Source organism: Sesamum indicum, linkage group LG3, assembly GCF_026168435.1.
Source record: "Sesamum indicum cultivar Baizhima isolate 11 linkage group LG3, ASM2616843v1, whole genome shotgun sequence".
Classification (NCBI taxonomy): Eukaryota; Viridiplantae; Streptophyta; class Magnoliopsida; order Lamiales; family Pedaliaceae; genus Sesamum; species Sesamum indicum.
The window spans coordinates 16,027,722-16,050,603 of record NC_142659.1 but is presented as its reverse complement, the minus strand read 5'-3'; the positions used below and the strand labels follow the sequence as shown (position 1 = coordinate 16,050,603).

The 22,882-nt window shown below is 37.0% G+C and overlaps 4 protein-coding genes and 1 long non-coding RNA gene across 7 annotated transcripts; 2 read left to right on the top strand and 3 right to left on the bottom strand.

Annotated features, from left to right (window-relative positions):
- The first annotated feature begins 430 nt into the window (after positions 1-430).
- On the top strand, positions 431-4,195 carry LOC105157714 (IAA-amino acid hydrolase ILR1-like 4). Its single transcript, XM_011074164.3, has 5 exons — positions 431-1,105; positions 1,353-1,478; positions 2,355-2,669; positions 3,151-3,279; positions 3,537-4,195. The coding sequence occupies exons 1-5, from the start codon at positions 746-748 to the stop codon at positions 3,942-3,944; spliced, it is 1,338 nt and encodes a 445-aa protein (XP_011072466.1). The 5' UTR covers positions 431-745; the 3' UTR covers positions 3,945-4,195.
- Positions 4,196-6,631: 2,436 nt separating this feature from the next.
- On the bottom strand, positions 6,632-9,477 carry LOC105157713 (glycosyltransferase BC10). Of its 2 annotated transcripts, XM_011074163.3 has the most exons (3): positions 8,809-9,477; positions 8,009-8,561; positions 6,632-7,485 (listed from the first exon to the last, which is right to left on the bottom strand). In XM_011074163.3, the coding sequence occupies exons 2-3, from the start codon at positions 8,534-8,536 to the stop codon at positions 6,847-6,849; spliced, it is 1,167 nt and encodes a 388-aa protein (XP_011072465.1). In that variant the 5' UTR covers positions 8,537-8,561; positions 8,809-9,477; the 3' UTR covers positions 6,632-6,846. The 2 variants fall into 2 exon arrangements, with proteins under 2 accessions (XP_011072465.1, XP_088734998.1); XM_088878872.1 differs by having other exon boundaries at positions 8,009-9,477.
- A 3,829-nt stretch (positions 9,478-13,306) lies between these two features.
- Positions 13,307-16,118, top strand: LOC105157712 (EARLY FLOWERING protein). 2 transcript variants are annotated; one of them, XM_088878915.1, is made up of 5 exons: positions 13,307-13,994; positions 14,232-14,352; positions 14,446-14,854; positions 14,933-14,984; positions 15,101-16,118. In XM_088878915.1, exons 1-5 carry the CDS (start codon positions 13,821-13,823, stop codon positions 15,995-15,997), a joined length of 1,653 nt encoding a protein of 550 aa, XP_088735041.1. In that variant the 5' UTR covers positions 13,307-13,820; the 3' UTR covers positions 15,998-16,118. The 2 variants fall into 2 exon arrangements, with proteins under 2 accessions (XP_088735041.1, XP_011072464.1); XM_011074162.3 differs by having other exon boundaries at positions 13,308-13,994; positions 14,232-14,854.
- On the bottom strand, positions 14,125-14,739 carry LOC110011769 (uncharacterized). Its single transcript, XR_002286855.2, has 2 exons — positions 14,602-14,739; positions 14,125-14,475 (listed from the first exon to the last, which is right to left on the bottom strand). It is a non-coding gene; the product is annotated as an uncharacterized LOC110011769 (long non-coding RNA).
- Positions 16,094-22,525, bottom strand: LOC105157711 (RNA methyltransferase family protein). Its single transcript, XM_011074160.3, has 10 exons — positions 22,031-22,525; positions 21,274-21,516; positions 20,583-20,744; positions 20,016-20,125; positions 18,522-18,630; positions 17,911-18,066; positions 17,617-17,732; positions 17,364-17,530; positions 16,667-16,797; positions 16,094-16,590 (listed from the first exon to the last, which is right to left on the bottom strand). The coding sequence occupies exons 1-10, from the start codon at positions 22,382-22,384 to the stop codon at positions 16,483-16,485; spliced, it is 1,656 nt and encodes a 551-aa protein (XP_011072462.1). The 5' UTR covers positions 22,385-22,525; the 3' UTR covers positions 16,094-16,482.
- Positions 22,526-22,882: the final 357 nt, after the last annotated feature.

The following is a 22,882-nucleotide window of genomic DNA, read 5'->3' as shown; positions in this document are numbered from 1 at the left end:
AAAGTGCATAATGATTTCCTCAGCTCTAGCATCTAATTCCGTATGCAGTTGCACTACTCAGGAAAAGTTTGTTCTTCCATTTAGTAAAAAGTCAGTCTCAAAACGCTTCAAAGCACTTCGATTCGTGCACTCAGATGCTATGAGTCAACTAAGCATCTGATACACTATATTGTTTAAACTTTGGTTTGTCTGTGTGTGTGGGGTGTGTATTAACAATCATGCAAGAAAATTTTCCTGTTACTGGGATTCCCCATTTTAGAGGACTTAGAAAATAAAAACAAAAAATGGGTCAGCAAGAGTAGGCATTTGCTCCACCAGCCGCCGGATGTGCAGTTTCAATCATTCACATGATACATGCATATTTAAAGATAAGAAAATGATATGCTAAAGAAATGTAATCCAAATATTACTTTAGTTTTGCCAATACTTGGACAAGAATCTTTCACTTTTAGTTTTCTTTTTAAAAACAATTTCCCCCCATGAGAATGCAGCAGCCACAGCAAGGCATGTTCACAAGGAGGCCCTATAAAATTAACAATAATCATTGATGGCCACATTTTTCATAGAAATTTTCTTTCAGTTGCCAACTGTTTCACGTCTCCCCTGCTCATCGATGCATCTGCAGAGGCACACACCTCTCCTGAAAGCCTAGATTTTTACTCATATTCGAAGCTTAAGCACTCTGTTGCTGAATTACAAAAGAGATTTGAACTCAGGAGGAGGGAGAAAGAGTTCAAGAATCACGATGAGTTTTTCAAAAGTGTCTTTCTTGATTTTCATTCTGTTCTTGCTTTTATGCAAGCCTACTTTCTCGGACTTGCTTTTGACTTCTAAAGACCTCCCTGAGATCCCCATAAATTTCCTCAACTTTGCCAAGCAAACTGAAGTCTTTGATTGGATGGTGGGCATTAGGAGACAAATACATGAAAACCCTGAACTGGGCTATGAAGAATTTGAGACCAGTAAACTTATTAGAGAAGAATTGGATAAGATGGGAATTCCGTACAGGTACCCTGTTGCAGTTACTGGTGTACTCGGCTATATTGGTTCAGGAAAGCCTCCCTTTGTTGCAATAAGGGCGGATATGGATGCCCTTTCTTTACAGGTTTGCTTCATGCTTAGTTTTTGCTGAGATGAATCTTTTGAACTGATAGTTTACAATTTTTCTTCGAATTGATGTTTAATGTTTGTAATTAGTTACTTTTTCCTGTTCGAATTTGACTGCTTGATGATAGTGTTGTATGTTAAGCGTGAACTGGATGAACTTATAAAGTTGAGGCATTGAGCAAGAGATATGCTAGCAGTAGGTGTCTTTATTCGGTTCAAGTTTTAAGGGCCTTGGTTTTCGATAGGAAATGGTGGAGTGGGATCATAAGAGTAAGAATCCTGGAAAGATGCATGCTTGCGGACATGATACGCATACTGCAATGCTTCTTGGTGCTGCGAGAATACTTCAAGAGCATCGCGACCTTGTGAAGGTCTGTCTTTCAACCATCTTTTGATTTGATAATCTATCTTCTTTTCTTTATTCTTGTATGGTTTGTTCATTATTCCTTGGTGATCTTGAACGGCTGATGAGCTCATTGGTGTACATTTTCTATGTAGGAGAATTTAAATGGCTGTTATTCTTGTTTAAAGTTAAATCTACCATAGCTTTGCTGTTTTTCTGTTTGTTTTGTGTTCTACAGGAGAGGTGGATTCAGTAGTATTACATAGAGATATCATGGACAGGATTAAAATTGTTGAATGCTTGCATAAGATTTTCTTAATACTCTGCTGTTCCGTTTGTAATAGGATATGAACAGATGAGTCATGACCCCTGGTAGATATTAGCATTATACAAATCAACGTCTTGTTACCTCTAGACCTTTGTGCACCACAATCGCATTATGGATGGCTTTGATATAAATTCATTCTTTTTGGCCTTGTTCAAATATATTAAATTCATCCAGCTATTTGTAAGAATCAAAATTGCTAAATTTCTTGTTGCATAAGCGGCAGCTTTAAATGAAGCAGTAAGAAAGGCCATGAAGTGGGATACATTATCTGGAGTAGTTACCCTTGTGGTCATGAATCTTCAGAAAAACTGGCAGCTATACTGTGGTTTAAAAAAAAAAAAATGGCATGTCGATACCAAGTAATACTAAACAAAAACCCCCCATGAAAATCAAGAGTTGGGCATAAGGTGGACCCAATGTCATAATATATTTGTCAAAGACAAGAGTCTTACTTGCAGGCTGTATGTGCAATGAAGGTACAGAGAACTCTATCCCTTTTGATGTCACAATCAAATGCTTCCATCTATATTCTTATATCGGTGATTTAAGTTCTCCCAACATTTTATGCTAGTACAGGGAACCGTTGTTCTTGTTTTCCAACCAGCAGAGGAAGGAGGTGGAGGGGCAAAGAAGATGGTAGAAGCTGGAGCACTGGAGAATGTTGAAGCTATCTTCGGCATCCATTCCACTACTTTCTTGCCAGTGGGTGAAGTTGCCTCCAGGTCTGGTCCTTTTTTGGCTGGGAGTGGCTCTTTTGAAGCTGTAATAAGTGGGAAAGGGGGTCATGCCGCCATTCCTCAGCACTCAGTAGACCCAATACTATCTGCATCAAATGTAATTATGAGCTTACAACATCTTGTATCTCGAGAAGCTGATCCTCTCGACTCTCAGGTAAAATCAATATCCACTTGTGATTCCTCATTTTTCCCATTCTGATTTTGTTACGATGGTCCTTAACAAACAATTGGACTAAAGCTGCCTTCTTAAGATTTTAGGCGGCATATGGTGTTTGGCAATTTCTGTTGGTATGAAATATGAAATCTGTGACATAATATATCCATTTTAAGTGGATTCTTCCAGAAGTATGGCACTGTTTCCAATTTTCTTATTTTTCCTGCAAGCATTATAATCTGACATCTGCAAACAATGGACTCCAAGTAGAAACTGTATTTATACTGTTTCTATGCAAGTTTAAAAAGTCAGGTTCTGATCTCAGATTTTACTGAACAGCATGTTATTACTTTGAAAAACCTTCCCTTTTGATCTTTCAATATGGAAAGGGACTCTTTTTCTCCTTGCTGCAAAAGGTATTTTGAACACATGACGAAATTAAAAAGAAGTGGTTCTTTTAACACAAGATTGACTGGAACAGGTACTTACAGTTGCTAAATTCCAAGGAGGAGGTGCATTTAATGTTATTCCAGATTCTGTTACCATTGGTGGCACTTTCCGAGCCTTTTCAAAGGAAAGCTTAATGAAACTTAAGCAGAGAATTGAAGAGGTAACATGATGTTAAAATTAGCTTGACCTTTTGTACAGTCTTTGTCAGCGCCACATTCATTAAGAAGTCGATGAGCTGCATGAAACCTGACAATATGCGTGAAATTGATTTTCACTGTTTAATCATTGAGTGTTTCTGCAAGATTCTTGCACTGTTATTTTCCTCGTCATCATCATAGCATATGAATTTGTACGGGATGATTCAATAAAACTAAGCGATTTCTTCCCTATTTGCACGCTAATGCTACTCATTTGCAGGTTATTGTCGGACAAGCTGCTGTACAGCGATGCAATGCGACTGTTACGTTTGAATCGAAAGACAGACCTTTCTTCCCTCCCACAGTCAATGAGGGGGGCTTGCATAAACTCTTTCAGAGGGTTGCAGGCGATATGCTTGGCACTGCTGGAGTAAACGATATGCAACCATTGATGGGATCCGAAGATTTTTCCTTTTACCAAGAGATAATTCCGGGTTACTTCTTTTTTCTGGGAATGAAGGATGAAACATTGGAACAGCCTGTTATGCCTCACTCACCCTATTTCAGAATCGATGAAGGTGGGCTTCCTTATGGTGCTGCACTGCATGCATCATTGGCAGTTAGGTACCTTTCTGAAAGCCAGACGGCAGCTCGCACGTATAACGGATATCATCATGATGAATTATGAGGCGTTCTTGTTCGAACATTTGATCGTGTAAAGTCCAAATGTCACTTCAAAATGCAGGCATCGGCAAGAGATACCACCAGAACGATGGGATTGGGGTTTTGTCAATTGTTAATGTACAGTATCACTAATCTTTGCCTTTATGAAGCTAACGAACTTCATCACTAGCAAGAATTTGCATTCCTCAATTATACAGCCAAGACATGGGTAGGTGGCTAATTCTGACTCCTTCCTATGAACTCATTTTGTGACAACATTCTTGAAACAAAAAAGCAGTGTAAGAGCTCATTGGGAGCAAGTTTCCATGCGAAAATAAAACAAGAGGTCAGGAAGTGAATTGATTACTACAAATACAAGGTTACCATAAAAATCTTGAAACTGTTTCAGATATGAGTATCAACTCTTGTAACTCAACAGAGTGAACTAAGTCTTTGTACGTATTAGCTTTACTACAGGAAACTGAGAGAGTTTGCTACGTTTTACACATTTCCATTGGACAGCTAAGTTGACATACTTTTCGGTTCTTACTATGAAAAAATCTTCGCAAACATACATGTACGATTTCGGAAGAGAGTGAAAGGAAAAGAGAAAGGCAGACAGTAAATCGAAGAAGAGAGAGAAAGACTCCTGAAGTAGAAGTGACGGACGAGGCGATACTTTCTATACATATGCTCCAATACATTTAATCACTAAACGTAAGAGTCTCGTTTCAAGAAACCATGAAAATGATGAGTGGTTCTAAGTGGGCTTTCTTGAATGAGCTACAATGAGTTGTCTCCAACAATGAAGCGGTGCTTCTCATATTGTGCTATCTGAACATAACTGGAAGCATGGGTGACTTTGGGACTTGAAGGAAGAGTACTTCAAAAATTTGAAAATGCTTCTTTCTTTTAATACTTTGTGGAATATGGTGATAAAAGAGTTTCATGCAAAATGCGTGATATAGTTTCATCAGGAATACCGAAACTCATGAGCCGGATGGCAGAGCAGAGGCAAGGACAAATGGGTTGTTCCTAGCTTACGCCCCATCAGTAATTTCCCAGGTCAAGGTATATCGTAACTTATTTTGTATTTGATTGTATAACATGCCTGAGGTTATTGAGTTTATGCAACTGCGAGTTGCAAGATATTCCAAGCGATATTGAGAACTTCATTAACTTGAGATACTTAGACGTGAGCAGCAACAAGGCGATAGAACAAATTCTTCAAACCATATGCAAGTTATATAACTTGCAAACTCTGAATTTTAGTGGCTGCCGGTTGAAGGGAATCCAAGGGAAATTGGAAATTTGATTCACTTGAGAAACCTGAACTTGAATTTTGAATTTTGAAATAAGAGAATTGCCAGAAACTACATGCAATTTGCATAATCTACGAACCTTGGATCTTGCATATTGTAGTAGTCTCTCCACGCTTTCCAGAAGGGGTTGAAAGACTCGTAAACCTAAGACACCTTAACAATCTTTGCCCTGAAATTCTCCATCAGATTCCTCAAGGATTCGAGCAATTAACTGGCCTTAGGACACTGACATTGTTCCATGCTGGAAGACATTGGAGCAGATTAGGATACTTGAACAAGTTGGACCAACTTAGCGGATCTCTAGAGCTGAAAATAAAGCTTCATGATAGAGAAGATGTGGATGAGGCCTGGAAAACAGAAATGAGAAGCAAAATACACACCCAGGGCCTGACAATCAGGTTTATTAACGCATTGGGGAGAAAGGCGAAGATGAGTTGTTAAGAAATGAGGCGATGGAGGCTCTGAAGTCTGCAGCCGCCCCCCAACTTGCAGTACTTGACAATTATTGATTACCAGGGACAAAAGTTTCCGAGCTGGATCAGCTCATCTCTCAACCATCTAAATGTTCTTCAAATCCAAGAATTCATTGATATCTCAACTTTGCCTTGTTTGAGAAGGTTGCCAGAGCTAGAAGAGCTTTCAGTTTGGAGAATGAGAAAGTTGAAGTTTGTAGGCAGGGAATTCCTGGGATTATCTGCAGATATCGGTGGTTCAATACGATCGTAGGGTATGGTGATCAGCTATCCTAAGTTGAAGAAAATGAGTTTCTTGAACTGTCCGAGCTGGGAAGAATGGTGAGGATATAACAGCGGAAGAAAAAGGTAGTGCCACCATGTCCATAATGCCGTCTCAGGGTGTTGAACATCAACGGATACATGTTGACCAGGCTACCAAATCGGCTCCTCCGTAAGGCATCATAACTCCAGCATTTGATGGTCACACATTTGTTCCATCTCTCGGAACTTTTTACGAGGATAAGGAGGGCCTGGCTGGAGATCACTGTTCATATTCCACATGTGACGGTGAGCAACTCGAAGTCGTGGACGCTCCTTATAACCTATGATACTCCAGTTCCAGTGTTAAATGGATATGTGTAGTTTCTTCTTGATGTTAGCAGTTTACCAGACAGAGCAATGTGATACTGGCTTTAGATAACTTGAGATTGACAGAAAAAGTACCATATGAACCGAAATCAAACGCTTTGACCACGTGACTAAGATGTCTTATATTTGAATCTTTGAGTTAGTTCTTGATAATTGATGCTTCAAATATAAAGATATGTATGTAATCAACTCACTGAAAATATTACATTTGCGGGTAGATCATTGCAAACCTTGGAAAGCTGTAAAGCTTGTGTAAACTGAAGAACAGCATAACATGAAAGTGGAACTGGCAGAAACTGATCTCAATCTCATTTACTATGATATGAATATCATTACAATGACAGAAGATCGAAATACTGTTCTGTGACGTAGCCAGGAGGCTGTTAAATCTGACTTCTATCTGTCACACTACTGGAATTCTGTGCTATATGTAAATATATTATCAGCATTGTATGCCTAATTTCATAATCATAAAAAATTAGAATCAGTAAGTAATCGTTCCTCAAAATCCAAAAAAAATGGTTGAATTCGCTACTAATTTATCCAAAGCGCTGGGGGCAAACTTCCTGGCAAACAGGAAACAGAGGGATGTCGGCTGATTGTTGTAGAAGCATGGTTCACCATCAAAGATATTCTTGAAAAATTCATGTGTTATGTCATCTTTTCCAAATGCAGCAGGGTGGGCCCCGCCCCTCGACCAGTCGACCCACGTTAGACTTCTGTTTGCCAGTAGATGGGGAGATCTTATGCTCAGCATTGTGGGGAAGTAGTGTTCGTCTACATAGCATGCTGGTCGGCAGAACTTTTCAAATTTGGGGTAATAAAGGCTATCTTCAACAATGTCGACTGCCAGTTTTCTGTTAACTTCAAACCATTGAGATCCTTTACGCCAATCTGTGATGTTGACTTCAGGTGACATCTTGTCGTCATATCGTCCTCTACCATAAGGACCAGGGTCGTCAAATGAACCCATAAAGCTGTATCGTGATCTTGATATGTAGCGGTAAGCGATGCTGAAGTTTTGAATAGGAATGCATGCTTCTGAGAGAAGGACAAACCATTCGTTGGAGATGTCGAGTAACGCATTAGCAAGAAGACGTCTCTCAGCATCACACATGCTCATCATTCCCCACTCAGCAACCTGACAAAAAAGAGCAAGGAACCAAGTCACTGGAAAGCTAATCAGACAAAGAACCTTCATAAATCTAATGTCAGCTTCTTGTTTCAGCCATCTCCATGAAAATTAATCACAGCATTAAAATCCACAATCACTTTCTTTATGAGGAATATAATCTAATTAACTCCTCAATGTGCTCCCCATTATGACACAAACGAAGCCCAATTCCTCACTGGCTAAACACAGTTTTTCCTGTCCAAAAGGACTAACCTGGCTATTTAAATGTAGTCCAACGTGTGTGAGACATGAGACGTAGAACTTAGTTAAAGAAGAAAGAGATGCAGGTCTGAATCCTAGCAGACACAGGACCAAACTTCATCTCTCCAGTGAGCTAATTTTGGAACTTAGCATGAGAACTCCACAAAAGAAATTATTTCAAGCATAAGTTAGCTAAACAATGACGGCATAGTTATCATCAAGAAAAACAAAAGACATCAAGCGAAAATACAACAGAAACCTATGCAGGGAGAGATGTTCAGCACAATACCTGGCTTGGAATTTGCCGGCCATAAAAAACCGATGAAGGTGGGAAATCCGGCCTATAGGAAGGTAATGAGTGGATGTAGATTGAATAGAACTTCTCATTCCCATCAAAGAATTTCTCCCACAGAGGTGCCATAGGCAAAGGCCCTCTTGTCAAGAACATGAATGCAATCTTGGGAGATCTCTTGTAGGGGTACTGTTGAATTTGAGGAACAAATGTAGCCCGCCAGAATAGCTCGTCGTCATTCATATGATGCAAAAGGTTTGAAGGAGGTCTAACCCAACTCTCTATAGTATTTGGTTCTCGAACACAGGGCTGAAATCTTGATTGAACCACAGAAACTTCGGTCTCGATCTTAAGATACCGGCTAGCATACATACTTAGAAACGAGAAAAGTATGCCTAATCCTAACAAAAGCAAGAGAAACTGTAGTAATTTTAGTGGAAAAGGCCTACTTGGCTGGTTTATGATTCTAACATAAGGTACTTTGCCATCCTCCAATGAACCTAAACTCCCCCCTCTTGTGTGCATCTTCAGTTCAAGCCTCAGCAAATTCCTAACAACAAGGAACAATCAATCCTACTTCCAAGAACCTCAAACAAGAACAAAATCAAGAATTTGGAATTTCAATGCTCTTTTCATAATAAAAAATACATAACACATAGAGGTTCAATGCTTCATTCATACTGATCAGAAATGATTAAAGATCACATGGGCTATCAAGAAAACCAATACAGGAACACTTCAAGAAACGGAAAACAAATCTCAACCAAGATCGAGAAATTTGAAATCTTGCCCCTTACCAGATGAGAAAGCTTCGGACATGAAACTGCACTTTGGAAACCCACTATGGCAATTATATAATATTACATAAACGCGAATTCATACTCAAGATTCTGCAAAACCGATACTGCAAATAGGAGCGAACGAATTCAAACCCAAGATTTTGCAGCTGATTCTCTTGGCAAAAATCGGAACAACAGATGTCATGAGTGAGAGGAACAAGAAAAGGTAAGTAAGACGAGAATTTTTGAGCTTATTACAACAACAGAGGGTGAGAGGGAGATGTTTTTATGTTGTCATCATGTGGGCTTGTAATAAATGTGCATCGAAGGTATGGTCAAGGAATCAAATTTATGATTCATTCACAATTCCAACAATAAATGAGAAAACAAACGTTTGGGTTTGAACCATGAAACTGAATTCTTTTTTTTCTCTCCAAATTCTTGCCCAAAACGTAGAGAACAGTGCTTTGAAGAAAAATGCAGCATTCATGGGTTGTTGTATACCAATTCCATGAAACTGAATATTGATGAGAGATTGAGAGAGGCCCGGGAGTTTGGGAGAGAATTGAATGAGTATGTGTGTTGAGTGTGAGTGTATGTGTGTGTGTGTGTGTGTGTGGAAGAACCTAGGAGAGATGTTGATGTGATGTGTTGTGTTGTGTTGGGTGTCTGTCCTTTATCGAAAATCTTGAAACTTTGGTACAAATGTTGCCTTATTTATTTCTCCGCCATCGCCTAACTACAAATTTTTGTCCCTTCTAAGTTATATTTTGCCCATGCCCAAAACACCAAATTTAGTCTACTTCCCTATTCATTTGCCTTATTACATTACAATTATTATAAGGGTAGAAATAAATTATATTTCGTCATTCAAATTATGCTCATTTTTATATTTTGATATCTAAACTTTTTTTTTTGTCAATTTATCATCTCAATTTTGCGAAATTTGCACTTTATCATATATATGATTATTTTTTTGCTAATTTTAACATCACATTGTGAAAAATATCACATCACATAACCCTTAAAGATCACATGTACACTGCATGTGATGTTTCCTAGACAAAAAACTTGTTGAAAAAATAGTTATAAATTACAAAATACAAAATTTCGTAAAACATTAAGATTGTAAGTTGACATAAAAAAAAGTTTAGATGCCAAAGTATACAAACGTTCATAATTCATATGGCAAAATGTAATTTACCGTAAGGTTACGGTAAATTACTGGATCTTTCAATAAATTTGGCATAATTACAAATATCTCATTATACACCCCTTGATTTTAATATTTGTAATACAAATAGTCCATTTCATTAGGTTTTCATCCAAATTTTGTAGTGAACTAACCAACCCTTTAAGATTATGTAGTCTTATATATTTTCTATAATTTTCTAAAATATTTTTGTGGATTAATATGTCTTATGGATTATTTACTTTACCCATCCTTGATTTTTTCTTATATTTTCAAACTTGTTTATTTTGGAAAAAAAAAGGGGGTAAAGTAGTAATTTATGCCTCAACGTTTAAAGTTTACATAATTATTTTTCATTGAGGTGTATTAATAATTTTTCAAATAATAAGAGGAAATGCATACTTATATAAAATTTTAGAAAATGTAATTGTAATTTACAGTTATTATTGATAATAATAGGGATGGTTACACTTACACCCTTTGATCTATGTATACTATGTAAATCACCCATATCTTTTATATAATTATAGACATTACTCTTCAACCAAAAAGTTTGGGTATTTTCTGCAATAATGTTGACATTTATGAGAGGTGTATATATAATTTTTTGAGAAAATATAGATGGTTTGCGTAAATGATGTTGATGTCTTTGATGGGTGTATGTTTTATTTTTTAAAAAATTATGAATAATTTATGTAAATATATCATATGCTAGGAGAATAAATGTAATTATCCTCTAATAAATAATTTTCATCGTTGTTGTCATTATCATTGTAGTTATTATTAGGGATAATTACACATAAACCATCTATGATTTGAAAAATTACATTTACCACCCTTGAGGTTTACTTTCATAACAAATAAATCCTTTTGTCAGTTAAAATCCACTGAAAAAAAAACTTAATAAAAATGATATTTACCTTTAATTAACTTAAAATTACCTCCTCGCATGCATTAACGTGTGAAGACGTATGAGGGTCATGTGGTCATGGAAAGATTTATTTGACATGTTGTAAGTCAAGTAAGTCAATTGGGGGTAAATATAAATTTTTTTCTGATTTTTTAACTAATATCAGCAAATTCGATGAATTTTGACGAATAGAGAAACTTATTTATTAGGCGAAAACAAATCTTAGAGATGCTATATATAATTTCTCAAATCACAGGAGTTTACGTATAATTATACCAAACTTTATAAGAAAGGAGTGCAATTATCCCTTATTGTTATAATTCATAATTTGCTATAATTAACGTCCTCGATTTATCGCGGCATTTTGTACAGAAACAGATAACATTTGTTTCGTTTAGGATTATTTGAAATACGAATTGGAATTAAGTTTGTCGTTATTTAATTATTGTTGTTGAAATAATGACAAATTCCATGGACTGTCAGATGTCTTAAGTAGTAACATTTTCTGTTGTCGTTGAAAAAATGATATTATTTTCCCCGATGTTTCTTAATTTAATTTATTACCAAACCAACCAGGATTTTGTCATATTAAGACACTATTTTGTAATAATTCTACGAAGATTCTTGTGATGACCGGCTCAAACTATTTCTCCTAAAAATATAATTTATGTATTTTTTTAGAGTGACTCCACTAAGAAAATATGATTTTCTACCATAATTAATTATTATAATTAAAAATAAAAATTTATAAGGATATTAATTAATTACGATTGTTCAGTTGTTAGTTATTATTTTTGTAAATAAAATCAAAACATTTACTATATTTAAATATGATGATAAATATTTTGACCAAAAGTAAAATTATGAAAAAATATCGAATAATTATGATCAAATTTAAATTTTTGTATTAATTTATAGCGTATGAAATAATTAATTTTTTTGGTAATATATCTCAGACAGTGTTGAAAAATTATAAAGTACTGAAACTTAGGAAAATAAAAAGAAAAAAGACAAGGAATTGTATTATGCAGTTCCATGATGTAGAAAAGGTTATGGGCCCATGTCCGGAGAGAAGCCCCATTATCTTCCTACTTGTGGGCCTAACTATAACAAAGGTACCATATATGTGTAACATTCCATTGCTTTTAACGATTGAGGTTCGTCAAACCCAATATCGATTAGAATTTTATTCTTTTTGGATTATTTGTTCAGCTAATCAGGTACTAATTACGTGTTACCATAGCGCCAGAAGAGATAAGAAATAATCAATTTTATGCACCATTATTATAACCGTTATAAATAATTTATTTAATCTAGTGTATTTAAAATTAATTGCCCAGTAGGTCTCCCACTATAGTAGCTTTTTGTGATACTAATTTCATATTCGATTTTTTTTATTTGGTTAAAGAAATCTCTAATTAATTCTACCTCAATTAACTGAAGTCAACTTGTGAAGCCGTAGGTAAAAGAATTCTTAGATTTTTAAGTTGACTAGGCAAGACTCATTCAATAGGTCATAACTTCGTTCAAATCTCAATCTGATTCTTTTGTTAGTTAGCTAACACGTGCAACTTTCTAATGATACTTGATTTGCCCTAACTACTTCTTGGATCTTGCTCCGTAGCTATAAGTAGATACCTTTGTGTAGTCATTTTGGTAACAAGTATCTTATACGCTCCCACTCCACTCCACTCTACTCTCTTTCAATTTTACCATCTTTGAGCATACGTTTGAACTCCACACGACTTTTCTCACTTTGTCATATTCTCACAATATTTCAAGATTTTCATTTATTCATTAATCAAACAAATTAAGTATTGGAGTAATTACTATTTTTTTACAGGTTAATCCTCTTTTGAATTTAGAATTTTCATAAAAATCTTTCAACCCTTGCATTGCAGCTAGACCCTAGTATGCATTAGGGCGGAAGAAATACAAATAGAATTATGGCAATGAAAACCCATTAAGCATCTTATGTAGGGTAAACTATAGGGCAAATTACATCAACGCTTCTTGAATTAGGTCTAATTACAAATACACTACACATCCTTTATAAAATTTCAAGGATGCCTCCTAAGAAGGTGTCATTGCAATGTACTTATCCTGTATAAAATTTCAAGTATATCTCCCGATGGGTTGTTGATGCAATGTATTTTAATGGGTGTTAGTGTAAGTTTTTTCCCCCCTAAAGAGGTATTAATACAAATTACAATTACAACCTTAAAAAGTAAACTTATCATTTTGCAAATTATATGGAGTATTTTATACATAATCTAAGAGGGGTATAGGTGTAATTTATTCTAATCTTAAATTATTTCACATTATAAATATGAAACAAGCCATGAAGGGAAAACAACATCAACAAATATGAAAATACAGTTATTATGATACTGTTGTTGGATATTTTGTGAAAAGATTAATGAAATATAGAAATGTGGTAACATGTGGCTCAAAAGTGCACACCAAATCTTACATGCAACTTGGTGCTGCATTGGACATTTGGATGGAGAGAAAACAAAGTAGTGAACCGAAAAGTGAGACTCAGCCACTGCCCATCTCTCTCTGCTGTTTCTTTTATTTCTATCTAAGAAACAAAACAAGTTGCCATTTTAACACCAGTTTTTGGGCCCCAACAAATAAAGATTTTCACCCCACAAACACTGGTTTTTCTTTATACTATAGGATGATGTGATGCGATTTCTGGAGATTCTAAGGTGACCCTTTTCTTCCGCTGATTCTAATCTATATATGTCTTCTCCACCTGTGACTTACTCTCTCCCTCTCTCTCTTATTACATGATACTCTTGAGCTTTACGGTTTGCAATTGTGGTGGAGAGCATTCTTGAAAATGGGATTGTTGTTTGAGTTTAATGGGATGGATTCTTTAACAAAGAGGCATTTCATCAGTTTCAACTCTGAGAACTGAGAATGAAAGGTGGAAAAGATGAAGGGAAGCTAATGGATCCTCTGTTTCCCAGACTGCATATAGATGATGCTGATAAAGGGGGGCCAAAGGCACCTCCAAGGAATAAAATGGCAATGCTTCCTATTCAGCCCACCAATGACCACACTAGCTCTCTCCCACAAGCATCCTCAAGCCAAGTAAGTTTGGACACTTAATGATATGGTCTTTGGCTCTTTAGCATGATTTTGTAGGGTAACTTTGCTGTTATTAGAGAATGCTTTGCTTGAAAATACATTGATGATAACGTAAATGTGAACCATGTACCTGTTTTGTTGAAGACCAATTAATGATGGATTGAATTTCAGTGTGCAATTTGCGAATTGCTGCTTAAAGTAATCTCCCTCATTCTCATTCAAATTCTTGAATGACTCTAGGTCGGTCATCGACTAGCTACATTCTGTGGCTTGCCTGGATCTTCTCACTTGGCAGAGATATATCAATCTTACTATTCCACTGCAGTAAATGTGAAGACTCCACTCGGGAATTCTGAACCAAGTGAGTTGGAATCCAGCAATTATCAAAATCCATGTGTTTCAGGGAATTCAAGAACCAAATCTAACTCATTGCGACCGCATGGCTTTGATGAAGTCTCTGAGTTTGATGACAAAGCTCTTGTACCTGCCAAACATCACAAGAAACATAGTTTGGTGGATGAGCCATGCCAAGATAGCAGAATCGAAAGCAAGGCCGTTACAGATGCTATATCTGGAATGCCTGAAAGAATCATGAGGAGGACATGTGCACCTGCAATGGATGACTCATTAAGTTCCTTTCCAACACATCGAGATGGTTACGGGCTAATTGGGACTGCAACGATAAACGAATGTTACAAAGATGAGGATTGTGGACCCATGCAAGGAGAAGATGCTGGCAAGAAGCAAGAAACTTTAGATACATCAGTGGCAGAGTGTACGCCTGTGGTTGATTTAACTCCTGATGATGTAGTGGGCATAATTGGTCAGAAACTATTCTGGAAAGCAAGAAATATAATCGTACGGTAAGAACGTGTGTGTTTTTGCTGAACTCCTGGTATATGCTAAAAATTAATTGTATCTCTGCGCTGAATCTTTTGCAGTCAGCAGAGAACCTTTACGATGCAGATATTTGAGCTGCATAGACTGATAAAGGTATGATGGTCTATACCTATATTCACTTCATGTGCCCCTCTTTTCTAGTGGCAGATGATGCTTTGAGTGTTACAGTTACAATGAGTTGACTACCATTTTGATGTAACCACTTACAGGTGCAGAGACTCATAGCTGGATCACTGCAAGTGTTTTCTGAAAACATCTTCAATCTCAATGTCAAACCATCTACCAAATTTCCTCCAACAAAAAAGCTGCTCTTTACGATTCCTCTCAACCCATCACCAGTAGTTACTAAACGTAAAGTCGATGCCTTAAATCCTGGTAAGCATCATAGGGCTGAGGCTGAAGGAGATTTTGCTCAACAACCAACTCCAAAGCCTTCACCAACTCCACCAACCAATTATAACGCAAAAGTAGCACCTTGGTGTTTCCACCCACCTGGAAATCAGTGGTTATCACCTGCAGAATCTCCTTCGGAGGGGCTAATTCACGAGCCATATAAAGGGCTAGGTCCTCCAACTCCCAGCATCATGGGACCCGTTTTTGGACATCAGCAGCCTGTTAATATAAGCACCATGGGCAAAACAGTTTATGGCGTTCCAGCTGTTGATTTCCAAGGGACAAGACATTTTCCAGGTGGTGCATTTGGTGAAAGTTGCTTAAGACCGTATGTCATGCCACTGATAAATCCACATAGTCCAGTTCTTGATCTCAACCAGACGATCCCATTTGCTGGAGCTCAATCAGCTGGAACTGACAAAGTCTCATTGGTCTTTGATGCCAACGTGGCCATATCGTGTAAAACATCATGCAACATGGTGAACCAGAGCAGCCTAGTAGTACTTGATTCTGGTGAAATTTTGCATGGACCACAGGCTGACTGGTGGCAAGAGGATGCTCTTTTTCCGACCACAGCTGCAGTTCTTTGTTCAAAGGATCACTACAATCAGAGTTTGCAAGTAATCAAAGTTGTGCCTCATGACCCTAAGTCGGCACGAGAATCAGCAGCACGGATTTTCCAGTCTATACAAGAAGAAAGAAATATAACATGATCAGTGCCACCTTTTTTTCTATACACATGTATTATGATCCTTAATCTGGTCCAATTTTGTTGTATCGTGCTATAAGTTACATGCATACGCTAAATATTGAAGACTATCAAGTTTCAATCAATCTATTTACTTATAGATGGAAAACCTTTTTCACGACACTGACCCAAGAAAATGATAACGGTACAAGTTAAAATGACCAAAGAATCAATCTTTTAAGTGGGAAACTAAGGTTACAAGAAGATAATATTATATTTCTAATTTTTGCATGATTATGATGCCCTTCTATTTTATCAGCTACTATGCTGTCAACAATCTTTACAAGCCTCTTGAGAAATTGCATGTGTTGTCATCCTCTCATCAATTCTGAATATCAAGAACCTTTTCGGCAGCCACCATATTTGTAATGCATGAGCAGGTCAGACACCTCCAAAGAGCTGTTCTATTGAGTTGACAGAGAAAAGGGTAAAAATCTATTGTTGGTGAAGTCAGCACAGCTCCAACAGGCAAACACATTCGATGTGAGGAGTGTGTGGAAACATGTCCACTGGTTGAACGCTTTTCAGTTTATAACATCCTTTCATATTCTGCTCAGGCTGCATCAAACAAGTTGTGATAGGTGAGTCTGAATCAAGGAGATTACTAACTTTTGTTCAGCAAAATGCTACTTACCAGACCATGACAGAGGTAATCAAGGTCGCGAGCACATGTAGCAGGATTGCATGAGACATAGATAATGCGTGCAGCCTTTAATTTCAGCAAAAACTTGATCAATTTTATGTGCATGCCAGGACGGTTAGGATCTGCATTATTCGAAGTAGTTAAGTAACACGAACAGTAGGATATCAGAGATGGGCAGATAAAGCATTTTTCAGTTTCGTAAAAGATGATCGTCATGGATCAGTTTCTTACTGCGAATAGGTCTTAGATAATAACTTAGATGTATGTTTCAGTAATTGGTTATTAACTAGCACTTTCCAAATTGTGCTACTGAGTAACTCAGACAATCATATAAACCTAAATGTACTAAATGAAAATGTAAATGAGTTTCTTCCTTCTTAGCAAATATATGACGGGGAATTACACGATGCTTTTTAATTAAGGAGAAGCATAGAGGGGCTGTTAATAAGGCAAGGTTTCTGTCCGTTGTGAAATACAAGCAAATTAATTCGCACGCCCTGTAACAAATGAAAATTGCTCTGCTGTGTCATCTAGAGTACTTCCAACGGAATGCAGCTAGAAACAAGAACATCAATGATCATAGTATAATATAATTTCAAAATGCAGTTTCGGCAAAAAAAGAAAAGAAATATTTACATCTCATTAAAAATAACTACACGGAGGAAGATTGATGCAGACAAGAGATAACCTGTGATGACAAGATCAGGCTTCGGAAAATATTCTCCAAAATTCTCCCCAATCTTGTTAAGATCCCCTTGGACAAATGTGGCATTACTTATGCCATTAAGATTCGCGTTACGACATGCATCTGATATGGCTTGATCAACTATCTCAAAACCGTACACATGCCTCACCCTAAGAATGGAAAAAGATGGGACGAAAACAAAATTAGCCAGGTAAATCCTCAAACTGAACAAAAGAGCATGGCTGGCGAAAATTACCTTTTGGCTAGTGTCAGACCAATGGTTCCTGTCCCACAAAAGAGATCTAGAACTATTTCTGACCCATCTCCTTTTAGACAAGCGCAGTCCTCTATTAGTTTATACAGAATCTCAGCCTGCGCGGCACAACTATTTACAGATGGCATCAATTATTAAAAGGCAAAAAGTAAACCAAAAAGGAAATCAAGCCAATCAGAAAGCTTTTTTTCAGTTAAGCGGTATCTTAACAGTATATAACGGGCAGGATAACAGAACAAGGAAAGATGGAGCCATTCTGATCCTTTTGTTGCATACCTGGTGTGTATTTGTCTGGAAGAAAGAGTTCGCTGAAATTTGAAACTTTAATCCTCTAAGGCTCTCCATAATTGTTGATTTACCAAATAGTGTGTACTCCTCTTCCCCAACAGACGTGTTGCCCACGGAAGTATTTACATTGTTCATGACACTTACCTATGTCAAGAAATTAAGAAGGGAAAACAAATTCTGTAATATATCAAAGATATGTCCAATAAACAGGTCTTTATGAGTTTACGTTGTTCGTAAGAGATGGGTAAAAGAAATATGTGCAAAGTGTAATCCTCCTCATTCAAAAATTGGGGGTTCTTTACATTAAAAATAATGAATTAGAGAAAAACTTTCATTCTCCATTTAGTTTGACTGACATCAACTTAAGCCTTTTACTAATAATAAAAATCTCTAATTCCACTAGGACTTCGTGTGCATTGGTGGTATATTATGTTTATTCTCAAAAGAGAATACCCCAGCTCCAAATTCTAATACAAATCGCAGATAGTAATTTATGGAGAATTATCATCATTTTGTAAGCAGAAGTGGCACCTTTAAGAACCATAAAAACCATCTTAGCCAAGCATAAAAATGTTGTGAATGTATTAAAAAACACTCACCACATCAGGAAAAGCTGCAATTTTCTCTACAAGGGGTTTCAGCAGTTCTGGTTGGTATGAAGAAGTAACAAAATTAACCATAAGCTCAGGTTGGCCAGTTTCAATATTCCTGAAATGAAGAATAACAAGATTCAGCATAGAACCATGTAGCATCTACGGTTTTAGATGCAAAAGCCAAATAGATAGATGAAACATAAAAGGCAAAACCCCCAAAGCCAGAGCTAATAATTCTAGAATACTTTCAAGACTGTGCATAGAGACTCGGGAATACTTTGCCAAAAAGTATTTGTCAGATGTCATGCAAAGAAACCCATTCCAGATCAAGACCAGACAACACACATAGTTAGCCAAGGACATGGCCTACATATGCTCCAAAACTCATTAAAACTTTGACCAGTACAGAATAAGAACCATAACATCAAGCAACAACTATTTATCACTGTAATAAAGTTTATCATTAGCATTCCTTCTTTCGAGTTACTACATGCTATTATATATTCCTATATGTTACCTTACAATAATATAACAGTAGAACATTGATAAAAGTCTAACAAGTACTTCCTTGGTTCAGAAAACTGAAAGCTCTCATTTCCTTTCTGTAATGTCCACGAATAATGTCCCAGTTCCTAATTAGCAATCTTGAAAGTACCCTCTCGCTTAAGGCGTTGGTTTGACCTGATTACTCTGCACCACTATTTTTGCAGGTTTTTGCAGGTTCTGGTAGTTCAAGTCGGTCACTCAGAGTCTAGGATAATAAAATGTGGAAGAGAAACGAGCCCATGGTACCTAACAAGCTACACCAGACAGATAGTGACTGATTTTTGAGATCCAAGAGAGACTGGGAAGGAAGAGAGGAGGAGAGATCAAGAGTGACAGGTTTGCAGAAAGTGGCTGCAGTAGAAGTGTAGACATTGGAATTCAGATATGCTGATATGGAAAATAGGAAAAGGGAGATGGCTCATGAGCTTGGTTTTTTAAGAACAGAAATTATGAGTTAGGGCCTTACTTTGAGAAGCTTGTACTTATTTTTGTTTATATATATTTTTTTGGATAGTTGTGAAACCTATCAGATTCAGAATGAGAGTATTCCTACCTGAAACCTGAATTGAATTTTAGAAATTATCTTAGATAACACCAGAAACAACCTGATATATATGTTAGCAGATTCGTCTACTCAATCTAAATCAAGCCAAGTAAAAAAGATACTAAACGAACCAATTTGGTAAGACTAGGCTGCGAGAATAGTCCACAGGCTAGTAGTTGAATACCAGGTAACCAAATGCAGGTGACAATTGCAGGCTCTCAGTTGAAGAATTGGCAATAAATGGAAAGTTCATGATGCATGCACTGCAGATTACTTGCAACTATTCTCATCAAAATTCAAACTTGTGGAGGAACTCCAAATACAATTTGTTTCTGTATTGCAGTTTCCTAATGCAAGTAAATAAATGAGAACTACCATGAGATCAGAAGTGAACAAAACGACATGACTACCTGCCAGTTCTGAGCATCAAATGCTTCAGAAATCCACGATGGGAGTGCACATCGTATGGAGAAAGACTGAATTCTGAGTGTCTCCAGGAGTCTTGAATAGCTGCAAGGACCTATCAATCAGAGAGAGTATTTAATTGGGAAGAGCAAGCGCATTAAGAAGATTATATGGCCACGCCTGCTAGCTAGTAAACGAAATAAATTTGGAACAAACAAGTTTGTCCAACTGAAGTGAGATTCTTTAATTGGGAACACGGATGCATACTGAAAACATAAGCTATATTTGAATTTTGACATCTATGTTTGAAAGTGTCTCCACTACCTGGAAACATGTGATATAATCTAGATAAAGCCAGATACAAGTGATAAGAGATGCATATGCTATCTGACAAAAGTTTGGTTAAGAAAATGCTGTTTTCTGCATGATTATACTTTTCACGGTGTGTGTGACAAATTTTCTTGATGGAACTCTGTTCCATACAGTTGACAGTAGATTAGGAAGAGCCAGCACAACAAAAGGACATAATAAACATTACAGGGTGGGGGGGGGGGGGGAGGGAACCGTCATACCTTGTTTGCTGGATCACTCTGTAACAAGCACCTGTTAATATTGAGAACCTTGTCATAAAAGCCAGGAGCATGCAATCCCAAAGCATATTCATTGGTTTCATCACATTCCTGTCCTAAGAGTTCTGCAGGTACCCACTTTTTGGTGCCAAAGGAGAACTCCATCTACATGACCACAAGAAATGAACTTAAGTATCTTTCTCCGCAACATAAATAACTTTATCCTTGTTCCCTTTATCTTTCCCGTATTATGTGCATCTTACTCTTGTAACCTCACATAACCGAGGATATTGAGTCCTAAAGAAAGACTCTGAGCTATAACGGCATGATAATACATTGGAAAATGGAAAAGGATGAGCTAGTTGAATGCTCTTTTTATTAAATGTATGCGGCAGTACCTCCAAGAATCCATGTCAAGTGTTTTCTTTTACATGAATTATCCTTCCTCACTTAAAACCACATTATCCAAAACTTCATAACTAATCTCAGTGTTCCAATTGTACAAAGTTTGCATCAAGAAGTAAGAACATGATCAATATCGAAACTTTCAAGATACACATGACCAAGAAATAGATTGAACAACCAGTAACCAAATAGTCACAAACTAAAAAAAAATTAGATCATCTACAAATATCGGGTGTAGAGATACATCACAATTCAATAATGGTGCACAGAGGGCTACTTATCCACTGACCTTATTCCGATAATGGAACTGGATATCACAAGGAACAATAGGCTTCATGATGCCATCATATTCAGAGTTTTTATCTGAAAACTTGCCAACATGAACAATCAACTCGCGCACCTGTTCCTCCTTCGCCCTAACCTGAGCTTCATACAACAGGTTTTGTGTTTTACAACCTCCACAATGTGATGCAAATTCACATGGTGCTTCCACATTATCCCAGTGAGGAGTTATTGTCTTCAATTTTTTCACCTGCGCTCGACACAAAACACCACAACAATCATCATAAGCAACTTAAACGAGCTAAAAGATTTAGTAATTCCATTTACACAAAATGCCAAAACATGAAAGCAAACATAGCTTAACAGGACAAATATACTTCAGAGTCACTATCCATTCACTACACCAACAGCAACTTTAAGCGGCACAAATGTCACCTGGTCTCTCATCAAATAAGGTTAACGAGTACTATTGATTGTGCGAATACACAATTTAGAAAATAATTCGGAAAGAAGGTTATAAAATGAATTAACACATAGCAGGCTCCATAGAGGACACTTTAGCCATCGAAATCACTCGACCAAAAAAGAGAATCAAACTAAAAAGTATAAATCCACTCAAGTATCAGTGAACACTCGTCAAACGGGTAAAAGCGTACTAGCATTCAAAATTATATAGAGAAAGAGAGGCAATTCTAGCCGTTAAAAAAGCTAAATGCACAAAGAAACGGAATAACCATTGACAAGAACAATAATAAGCAACAAACCTCTGCGTAATTATCCTTCTTCCGAGTTACGCGTCCGATGAACTTTTCTCCAGGCAATGCGCGGTCGCACATGACAACGAAGCCGGTGTCGGCAACCTTACACAGGCCCTTGCCTTTAAAAGCTAAACTCTCACACACAAGCTCCAGAGTCTGGCCTCGCTTGGGGTAATACGACGGCGAGTTCTTATCTTTGTTTGGAGGTTTAGGCGATGCAGCTGTAGTTGTGAGTTCTTCCGAGTGTTGGATTGGTGAAGAGGCCGCGAGTATCGAGAGCGGGCGTGCTCTTCGTCCTAGGTTCCGAAGCCATGGGCGAGGGTGGAGGAGGCGGACGCCGCCTGCTGGAGCAGCCGCCATGGATTGTGGTATTAACGTCTAATACCCGTTTGGGAAAACCGGCGGCAAATAAATGGATGAGAAGATGGAATGCTCAATCAGTTTGAACTAAAACACAAAATTGCAACTTTAGTTCAACATTTGCAATATTAGAAGGAAAAATGAACCACAACTTTTCACCCAAATTCCCGTACCATTTTATGAATTCAGATAAAAATTTATCTAATTCACTTAAACTGCACTGCTCAAAATGCAAAGAAATGCTAATTTATGATCTATTTCTTCGAGAATATTTGAAATTATGGATCCGGAAAACACGGATTTTGAATTCCTAATATAAGAAATTAGGTCCATAGCTTTCTCTTTAGATTTAGTATAATTATACGTAAACATTTTTTTTTTGAGAACTTACATTTAATATCATTAATATTTATATTTTTGTCTAATAAATAAATTTATCCATTAATAAAAAAATATGAAATCTGTTAACATTAGCAAAAATAAAAATAAACATTTATT